Source organism: Oncorhynchus nerka, linkage group LG2 (genome assembly GCF_034236695.1).
Source record: "Oncorhynchus nerka isolate Pitt River linkage group LG2, Oner_Uvic_2.0, whole genome shotgun sequence".
Classification (NCBI taxonomy): domain Eukaryota; kingdom Metazoa; phylum Chordata; class Actinopteri; order Salmoniformes; family Salmonidae; genus Oncorhynchus; species Oncorhynchus nerka.
In genome coordinates, this window is record NC_088397.1 from 63,683,201 (window position 1) to 63,694,367 (window position 11,167).

The following is an 11,167-nucleotide window of genomic DNA, read 5'->3' on the forward strand; positions in this document are numbered from 1 at the left end:
TTGATGGAGTCCATGACACCATGTATCCAGGGCCTTTGGAAGATAAACAGCCCCACAACATCAAAGACCCACCACCATACTTCACAGTGGGGATGAAGTACTTTTCTGTATGGATATCTTTCTGAATACGCCAAAGCCACCTCTGGTGTTTGTTTCCAAAAAGCTCTATTTTGGTCTCATCTGACCATAGAACCCGGTCCCATTGAAAGTTCCAGTAACGTCTGGCAAACTGTAGGAGCTTGAGTTTGTTGTTTGATGACAGCAAAGGAAATGTTATGGCAACCCTCCCAAACAACTTGTGGTTATGTAGGTGTCGTCTGATCGTAGTTCTGGAGACTTTCTGATCCCAAGACCCAACTAACATCTGCAATTCTCCAGCTGTGATCCTTGGAGATGTTTTACTTGCCCCAAAATTGTGTGTGTTTCTTTAATCACATGACAGTCACACGATGGTCACCTTGCAGAAATCTCACCTGCGAGCAGGAAGAGGGCTCCTCCAGACACAGCTATGCGTCCTTTGGAGATGGGGTTGTTGTCGCCCACTTTAGTGCACTTCATCCCCACCACACTCACTATCATTCCTATGAAGCCCAGCAGCACGGACACCACCATAAGAGCACGACACGTCTGGATGTGCACTGTGGAGAGAGAGCGGGGAGATGAGGACAGGATAAAAGGTAGTTAAAGGCAGAGAGATGGGAGAAAGAGGTTAGAGGGGTGAGAGGAAAAAAGGAGGAGAGGGGGAAACATGGGGGGGGTGAAAAGTGAGGGAGAATATAGAAGGGAGGACAGGTGGGGATGAAGAGGAGAAAGAGGGTGAAGGGAATTATAGAAAGGAGGGAAGAAAGAGGGTCTATTAGGGCAGTTTTACTCGGCTTCAGATGGAGATCAGAGAGAAGACATGGTACACACAGAATATCTACACACAGGGTTTGTTCATAGAATATCTACACACAGGGTATATTCATAGAGAATATCTACACACAGGGTATATTCATAGAGAATATCTACACACAGCACATATTCATATAGAATATCTACACACAGGCTACATTCAAATAGAATATTTGCACACATGGTATATTTATAGAGAATATTTACACACAGGGCGGCAGGTAGCCGAGAGGTTAGAGCGTTGGACTAGTAACCGAAAGGTTGCAAGATTGAATCCCCTAGCTGACAAGGTTAAAATCTGTCGTTCTGCCCCTGAACAAGGCAGTTAACCCACTATTCCTAGGCCGTCATTGAATATAATAATTTGTTCTTAACTGACTTGCCTAGTTAAATGACATTTTTTTAAAGAAAAATATAGAATATCTACACACATGGTAAATTCACAGAGAATTTATACAAATAGGGTACATTCATATAGAATATCTACACACAGGGTATATTCATATAGAATATCTACACACAGGGTATATCCATATAGAATATCTACACACAGGGTATATTCATATAGAATATCTACACACAGGGTATATTCATATAGAATATCTACACACAGGGTATATTCATATAGAATATCTACACACAGGGTATATTCATATAGAATATCTATACACAGGGTATATTCATATAGAATATCTATACACAGGGTATATTCATATAGAATATCTACACACAGGGTATATTCATATAGAATATCTATACACAGGGTATATTCATATAGAATATCTACACATATTGTGGGTATTGAAGCTCTAGATTTCTCAGTATCAGATGTACAATTGGAGCAGAACGGGAGTGGAAGAAAGTTAAGCCACGTTAGGATAGAAGGTATTCAGTGGGATTGCTGTGCAAAGCATCACTGGAAAAGAATCCAACCAAAACTATACTACAACCACCACATTGTAAATCAAAATGAAATCATAATTCAACTTCTTTACACAAAACTGGAGACAACAAAGACACACATTCTCCTTTCTTTGGCTCTTTTTTCTCCCTCTCTCTTTCTATCCACCTCTTTCTTGCTCTCTCTCGATCTCCCTATTGCTCTCTCCCTTTCTCTCTCTATCTTTCTCTCTATATATTTCTCTCTCTTTCCCTATCTCTCTCTTTCTGAACTCATTATGTTTCCAACTTCCATGTTACAAAATGGGATAATAACGGCAGCCTTAGTCCAGAGTTTGACTTAACTGTCCCTCTTAATCATTCCAAATAACTTCACAGTGGTTTCACTGCTCAGAATTCCATGGATAACCCACACAGACATCAGTGCCCACATAACTCAGTGGGCGGGACATTTTACAAATTTACACGCTCGCGCCCACGCACACACGCACACACACATACACACTAACTTATGGACACATTCCGTAGGAACATACACACTAATTTTCTGTCACACACACACACACACTGTAGGAGGGCCTGTTTTACATGTTTCACACAGTGGGATTAGTGTGGCTTTGTCACAAAGCGGGATTGTTTTCACAGGGCTGTCGCCACCGCAATCAGACACTGTGGCCTGCAACACACACACACACTGACACAGCAGCCTTGGAAGAGACTACAAGGCTAACACAATATGAGGAAAACATTGGTACAAGACTCACACAGCATTAATACTCACACCAAGATCTAAAATCTATTCTAGCCTTTATCCAGGTTCACATAAGATCAACTCTCTCACACAACAAAACCCACATGCATGAACCAAATGAACACATATCTACATCTTTACAGCAGACTAAATTACTATACATTATAGAATAGAATAGAATGGGATAGTAGAACTACATAGGATAATGTAATACTGACACTGACAGTATGAGAAAATGTACATCAAGTACAACTGGAGAACAATAATTGTCTTTTATTAGTCTGTCCAGCAAACTTAAGTACAGTAATGATCTACCTTTATGATGGGAAAACACACTTGCACATTCATAGTTGGCAATAAATTACACTTCAGAACCTGATCTGAAAGGGGTAGTGATGGGCAGACGAGCTTTGAAGTTAGATTGATGTGTGGCACTAAGGAGAATTGTAATACTTTATGAGAGAAAAAGCTTTTATTTTCTCTTTCTCCATTCTCCCTTTCATCCATTCTTTCCTATTTAAAAGTGTGTGGGGAGTTTGGGCTGGCCCTACAGGGTACCACTCTGATCAATGGACTAACAGAGGAGTCAAGTGTGTGTGTGTGTGTGTGTGTGTGTGTGTGTGTGTGTGTGTGTGTGTGTGTGTGTGTGTGTGTGTGTGTGTGTGTGTGTGTGTGTGTGTGTGTGTGTGTGTGTGTGTGTGTGTGTGTGTGTGTGTGTGTGTGTGTGTGTGTGTGTGTATTCCTCCCTACCCCATGCCAAGGCTGGCAGTGCCAAGCACAAGCTGGATGTGTGTGTGGACGATGGACATTGTCCTTTGTGAAATCACTTGTGACTTCATAAGTAACATTGGTTTTGCCAAAACTAAAACTGTTTCAACAACTCTACCTTCATTCTATTCATGTAAATGTCAGTGTGACACAGGCTTTGTGGAATAGTGTAAGCTAAGTTCAGGGGCACAGATATGTGGATGATGATTGTCATGTGAGCCTTCAGCTTCAGATGCGTATTTTACATCTATAGTGCCGCACCGCCATTTCAGCACTCCTGTCCAGTTGACAAGAAACAGCACCACACTCGATCACGATAGAGGGAGAGAAGAGAGAGAGAGAGAGATCAATCACTAGAGAGAGAGAGAGAAAAATAGAAATAGAGAGAGAGAGACACTGGGGGGAGAGAAACAGCAAGATACTGGAGAGAGAGAGAGAGAGAGAGAGAGAGAGAGAGAGAGAGAGAGAGAGAGAGAGAGAGAAAGAATGTGTACCAGTCCATAGCTGCCATAGCTAACTCTACTGATGTCCTCACAATGGTCAGCAGGGAAACTGGCGATGGGGCATGGTGTGATGTAAAGGGGGGACGTCAGACCATCCACCATTTCATCAGCATGTGTGGGCCGGGGTCAGATATTCCACTGTAATATCCAGAGCTGTAGAGAGTTCAGCAAACTATCCTCCATGTTGCCACCAAACATTCCTCAACAGTTCACATGTCTTACTAGAAAATATTTTAAATATCTTTAATGCCAATATCCTACCCTGAGATTCTAAATATCTAACCATGCCAAAGTCTGTGTTTTCTTTAGTTCACCTTTATTAACCAGGTAGGCCAGAGAATACGTTCTCATTTACAACTGTGACCTGGCCAAGATAAAGCAAAGCAGTGTGACACAGACAACAACACGGAGTAACACATGGAGTAAACAATAAAACAAGCAAATGACACAGTAGGAAAAAAATAAAGTCTATATACAGTGTGTGCAAAAGGCACGAGGAGCTAGGCAATAAATAAGGCATAGGAGCGAATAATTACAATTTAGCAGATTAATTCAATGACACAGTAGAGTGATAAACGAGCAGATGATGATGTCCAAGTAGAGATACTGGTGTGCAGTTGGTGAGGGAAATAAAAGTCTCCAACTTCAGCGATTTTTGCAATTCGTTCCAGTCACTGGCAGCAGAGAACTGGAAGGAAAGGCGGCCAAACGAGGTGTTGACTTTGGGGATGATCAGTGAGATATACCTGCTGGAACGTGTGCTACGGGTGGGTGTTGTTATCGTGACCAGTGAACTGAGATAAGGCGGAGCTTTACCTAGCATAGACTTATAGATGACCTGGAGCTAGTGGGTCTGGCAACGAATATGTAGCAAGGGCCAGCTGACTAGAGCTGCAGTGGTGGGTAGAATGAGGTGATTTGGTAACAAAACGGATGGCACTGTGATAGACTGCATCCAGTTTGCTGAGTAGAGTATTGGAAGATATTTTGTAGATGACATCGCCGAAGTCGAGGATCGGTAGGATAGTCAGTTTTACTAGGGTAAGTTTGGAGTGTAGGTGGCTTTGTTGCGAAATAGAAAACCGATTCTAGATTTGATTTTGGATTGGAGATGCTTAATATGAGTCTGGAAGGAGAGTTTACAGTCTAACCAGACACCTAGGTATTTATAGTTGTCCACATATTCTAGGTCAGAACCGTCCAGAGTAGTGATGCTAGTCGGGCGTGGGGATGCGGGCAGCGAATGGTTGAAGAGCATGCATTTCGTTTTACTAGCGTTTAAGAGCAGTTGGAGGCCACGGAAGGAGTGTTGTACGGCATTGGAGCTGGTTTGGAGGTTAGTTAGCACAGTGTCTAAGGAAGGGCCAGAAGTATACAGAATGGTGTCGTCTGCGTAGAGGTGGATCAGGGAATCGCCCGCAGCAAGAGCGACATCATTGATGTATACAGAGAAAAGAGTCGGCCCGAGAATTGAACCCTGTGGTACCCCCATAGAGACTGCCAGAGGTCCGGACAACATGCCCTCCGATTTGACACACTGAACTCTGTTTGCAAAGTAGTTGGTGAACCGGGTCCATGTTTTGCAGCTCTTTCAGAACATCTGCTATCTGGATTTGGGTGAAGGAGTAACTGGGGAGGCTTGGGCGAGTAGCTGCCGGGGTTGGAGTAGCCAGGAGGAAGGCATGGCCAGCCGTTGAGAAATGCTTCTTGAAATTTTAGATTATCATGGATTAATCGGTGGTGACCGTGTTACCTAGCCACAGTTCAGTGTTGTAGCTGGGAGGAGGTGCTCTTGTTCTCCATGGACTTTACAGTGTCCCAAAACATTTTGGAGTTAGAGCTACAGGATGCAAATTTCTGCTTGAAAAAGCTAGCCTGACTGACTGTGTATTGGTTCCTGACTTCCCTGAACAGTTGCATATCGCGGGGACTATTCGATGCTATTGCAGTCCGCCACAGGATGTTTTTTTGCTGGTCAAGGGCAGTCAGGTCTGGATTGAACCAAGGGCTCTATCTGTTCTTAGTTCTGCACTTTCGGAACGGGGCATGTTTATCTAACATGGTGAGCAAATTACTTTTAAAGAATGAGCAGGCATCCTCTACTCACGGGATGAGGTCAACATCCTTCCAGGATACCTAGGCCAGGTCGATTAGAAAGTCCTGCTCACAGAAGTGTTTTAGGGAGCTTTTGACGTGATGAGGGGTGGTCGTTTGACCGTGGACCCCATAGCGGATACAGGCAATGAGGCAGTGATCGCTGAGATGTATTTGGAGGGCAAGTTGGTCAGGATAATGTCAATGAGGGTGCCCATGTTAACGGATTTAGGGTTGTACCTGGTGGGTTCCTTGATGATTTGTGTGAGATTGAGGGCATCTAGCTTAGATTGTAGGACTGCCGGGATGTTAAGCATATCCAGTTTAGGTCATCTAACAGAACGAACTCTGAAGCTAGATGGAGGGCACATTAATTCACAAATGGTGTCCAGGGCACAGCTGGGCGCGGAGGGGGGTCGATAGCAGGCGGCAACAGTGAGAGACTTATTTCTGGAGAGATTCATTTTTAAAATTAGAAGTTCGAACTGTTTGGGTATAGACCTAGAAAGTATGACAGAACTTTGCAGGCTATCTCTGCAGTAGATTGCAACTCCTCCCCCTTTGGCAGTTCATAAGTCTGTAGGAGAGAGTGCTCTACGGCTTGGACTCACTGCAGTATTTAACACTAAGCTGTCAAAAGAGAAAACTATCTTTGATTTTCACCTCAATGGGATCCCCGTTCCTCAAACCTGGCAACAAAACACTTTGGTTACAGTAGCACAGTAACCTAGCTATACGGGGGACCTGGGTGTATTTGCATCATATGTCCCAGAGCCAGAGAGAGAGAGAGAGTTCGGCAATTACTTTGGCAGTTACTTTGGCAATTACTACTGTCATCCAAAAAGCATGATGTCACTGAAACGATATCACATGATTCCATGGCAGCCATTAGCAACTCCTGTAAAATCTTGACCCATAACAGCTCAGCGATCTCATCATGACTGGTTGAATAGAATGCTCAGAAGCAGCTATATAGCATCCCTCTAAAGTTGGCCAAAATCTACCTATATTGTCTTGTATGTCCTATGTTGTCCAATATTGTTATGCCCTGTATAGCACTAGTGCTGGTGTGGTATTGTACACTGTCTAGTGCAGTACAGAGGTTTCATTACTGTAGAGCCCAGAGAACTGAGAGCTTAGGTGGGTTGTGACCAATACCATGCAGTATCTGCCTCTGAGACTGAAACTGCAACAAGTAGAAGAAGAACTGTTCCTTCAGCACCACTGTTCAGACTAGAATGAAACAAGATTCCCCGGGACCCGTACAGTATGCACAGGGAGTAGTATCCTTCTTTTTGTCAGTCTAGTGTCCAGACCTTGTCATAAGTCTCCCAGAACAGCTTCGATATGTTAATTATCGAAGCTGAAAAAGTCCATCAGCTTCCACTGCAGTGCTTTGGTACACTCCAACACTCCAACAACACAGTCTGCTGAACATTTAGTCCTCATCACATGTTCCTCATGCTGTGTAGTGAAGGAGAAGGGTTCATTTAGCACACTATATTAATAAAAGATACCTGCAGGAACTGCCTAACAAACACATACACTCACCAGACATTCAACTCCAGTACCCATGCTCGAGCACACACAGACACACACAAACACCATGCATCCAAGACCAGTACTGAGTTTAACCTTACCATAACAGAGAGAGAGATTTTGGAATGAAAGACAGCAACAAGTAGCAGAAACACGGGATAAACTTATCAAGTGTTGGCATCAAAGTATGTGATGCTGTTTGCTCACACTCGCTCATTGTCCACTCATACAAACACACACACACACACACACACACACACACACACACACACACACACACACACGGTGTTAGGGCCAGAGAGGAACAATGCGTGTGTGTGGGGAAGACAGAGCACATTCTGAGAATATCTCTGGTGTATGGCTCAACACTGGGCTTTTCTTCTCCAAACAACCACTATTCATCACAGGGACAATACTCTGTTTTTATTACGCCGATGAGCCAAAGGAGATGTAAAAATCCAGCTCACCCTCACAGCGAAAGCCACAGAAAATGTTTTGATATAATTAATTGCACAGTGGCCAAACATGTGGTTTGTTGTTTTGGGGCGGTGTGCGTCACAGGGATTAACTTGGGCATCCGTGTTTCTTAATCAACCACGAAGAAAAACAGAAAACTCCAAAGGGTGTTTTCCTGAATTACAGACACATTATCTGACCAAGTCCTCCCCCTGTAACCTTCCATTAGTAATTCTAACGTGGTAACCAGTAGAAACAATAGACAGGTGAATTCATGTAAATGACCTGTCATCAGTTATGAGTCAGTAGGTCTACTCTAAACAGCTTGGAGATGACAGGAGCCTCATATTCAGGGATCATTTATGCCAGAACCCCACATTCCTCTCTCTCTCTCTCTCTCTCTCTCTCTCTCTCTCTCTCCCGTTCTCTCTCTCTCATACTCTCTCTCTCCCCTTCTCTCTCTCTCTCCTACTCTCTCTCTCCCTCTCCCGTCCTCTCTCTCTCTCTCTCTCTCTCTCTCTCTCTCTCTCTCTCCCTTTCTCTCTCTCTCTCTCCTACTCTCTCTCTCCCTCTCCCGTTCTCTCTCTCTCCTACTCTCTCTCTCTCTCTCTCTCTCTCTCTCTCTCTCTCTCTCTCTCTCCCTTTCTCTCTCTCTCCCTTTCTCTCTCTCTCTCTCTCTCTCTCTCCCTCTCTCTCTCTCTCTCTCTCTCTCTCCTACTCTCTCTCTCTCCTAATCTCTCTCTCCCATTCTCTCTTTCTTCTATTTCTTTTTTGCTCCCTCTCCCTCTCTTTCTCTCTCCCTCCCTTTCCTTCTCCCCCTCTCTCCCTCTGTCTGTCTCTTAATTAAACAGGTCAACAGCAGCATTTTTTATCTGATTAATTTATGCCTGACTTTAATGTGTCCCAGACAGATGGATTAGTTAGATTGTTTTGTCTTGTGTTTATGCATTTAGTCGCTGAATCATACAATAAGTTAAATTGATAATAGGATCATGCTGTTACTAGAAAAAATACTCTCTATAAATCAACACAGTTAATGGCCCATGTTGTGAATTGGGTAAACAGATTGTTTATAAGAGAGGCAGCAGCTTTAAGGCATCTCATAGTGACCAACTCTACTGACAGATTATAACTGTCCACACACAGGCATCTAAGACTGCTCTGAATAACATTCTCATTCAACCCATTCAAACTGTGGCAGTTAGAGAGAATGAGAGAATGCCAACATTTAAAAAAGAAACAGGGAGAAAAAGAGTGAGAGAGAGAAAGAGAGGATTTGTTCAGTGATGCAATGCTGAGGCAGAGAGTTGGAGAGAAAGTGAGAGGAAAGATAGAAGTCAAGTTAAGGATAGAAAGCAAGATTATGACAGCTTGCAAGTGGATGAGTGACCGTCGCGATGTCCTACTCACCGTCCAGTGACAGCATGGAGTCAAACACCTTGCACTGCACCTGTCCCGTACTCTGTGAGGCACAGCTCATCCACAGGCCTTCGTAGAGCCCCACAGCCGTGATGATGGCGTCACCCGCGTACGAAGACTGCTTCCATTGGGGAAGCACAGTGGTGGAGATGATGCCTATCCAACCACCCAATGCCAGGAAGTAACCTAGCAACTGGAAACCCGAGTTCGCCATCCTGTCTTTTCGTCTATCTGTTTCTGTCTGTCTCTAGACCTGTTATTCTCTCTCTTACCCTCTTTGTTCTTCTGGGCTTTTCTGAAGTTTTTCTTTCTTACTAAATGTATGTTCTTTCTATGTTCCTTTCTGTGTTCTTTCTATGTTCCTTTCTATGTTTCTGTCCTATTTCTGTGCTCCTTCTCTTTGGTGAATATTTTGACCTCTTCAGAACACCTGTAGCAGTCGTGTAGCGCAGTGCTTCCACAAAGAGGCAGTACTGTAGGCAGGACGTAACACAGAACTTTCTCTCAGAACTCCTGTTGTCTCTCAGATTAACAGAAGCACAGAACCAAAAGTCAAACACCACTTTACAAACAATCCAGATTTCAATACAACCCCAGGTGTTCTGTCAGTGGTCGCACTCCTTTCTCTCTCTTCCTATGGTCTCCTTCCTGGTCACTGTCCGGTCCCTCTGAGCATCTCCTTCTCTCTGCTCTCTCTCACACATCTGGTGGTCTACCCTCTCTTTCTCTCTTTTCCTCTTTTTCTCTCTCTTTCTCCAGTTGGAGATGTGTGTGTGTCACCGGGTCTTGTGGTTGACCAGACTGCTGTTCCCTGGTTGTCCGGGGGGATCAGGTTGTCAGGCTCGGTCACTGGGCTCACTGGGTTGCCTCAGATACTGCATGGTTTCTCCTTACTCTCTCTCTCTCTTTCTCTCATCAACAATCTCTCTGCATGCTGCGCACTCCGAGGGCTGAACGATGGATAAGAAAAATAAGAAGAAAAAAAATGAAAAAGTTTATGCACACAAAAAGCCCCTGACAGGCTGGGTACAGAGTGGGCCGAGAGCTGAGCTCTGATTGGCTCTTTCGGTGTTCTAGGTACAACCAATGGGAGGAGGAAAGGAGAGGCAGAGAGAGAGAGAGAGAGAGAGAGAGAGAGAGAGAGAGAGACTTTTTATGTTCAATATTATTCATGTTATGGAAAGTCTATAATGATATGACTAGGAGCAATTAAAAAGTACACATTTCTGAAAGTTGTCTTTGCATTCTGTTGTGTGTTGTTTTGTCGTGTAGTTAGTTGTTGTCTGGTCAACCAGATGTTAGATGCTGTATGTGTCAACCCTGTAAATGTTTGAACCCTTTTCGAAAACACACATAAGCCAACATTAAACTGACAAGTGTGTGAAAATGACATGTCACATCCAGACAACCAAATGATGGGCTGGCCCACCAAAGGTCTTCTCATTGAGTCCCCGTAGTGTGTGTGGGGGGGGTGAGATATGTACAGAGTATTTTAGTCATAAATGTTTGATGTCTGGCCTATACCATGTCTCTCAACATATCACAGTGCATTTTCATGCATGTAAAGCAAATATCTGTGAAAATCAGACAATAAAGAAATATCCCATCTAATCTAATCTAGCTTTGGAGACCAGGTCAAGTACTATGTGTCTAACACTTTAGTCTCGGTATAGTTTGCAGATTGCATCTTTAAACTTGAATTGGGACTTTTGGGCACATGAGAACACGTGTGTGTTTGAATGTCAGTACTAAGGTTTCCCTTTGGAATTGTGTTATTAAATTCAACATAGTTTATTTGAATCCAATACACTCTGTTACTGCCAATTAGATGGTCTGCACACTG

The 11,167-nt window shown here is 43.6% G+C and overlaps 1 protein-coding gene across 2 annotated transcripts in view; it reads right to left on the reverse strand.

The window, feature by feature from the left end:
- Nucleotides 1-10,295, reverse strand: part of LOC115139354 (claudin-19-like) — a 19,746-nt gene extending 9,451 nt beyond the window's left edge. For both annotated transcript variants that reach the window (XM_029676631.2, XM_029676640.2), the window contains exons 1-2: nt 9,316-10,295; nt 474-638 (exon numbers count right to left, since the gene is read on the reverse strand). In XM_029676631.2, the coding sequence (XP_029532491.1) occupies nt 474-638; nt 9,316-9,538 (388 nt within the window). In that variant the 5' untranslated portion in view covers nt 9,539-10,295. The remainder of the gene's footprint in view (nt 1-473; nt 639-9,315) is intronic.
- Between the last annotated feature and the right edge of the window lie 872 nt (nt 10,296-11,167).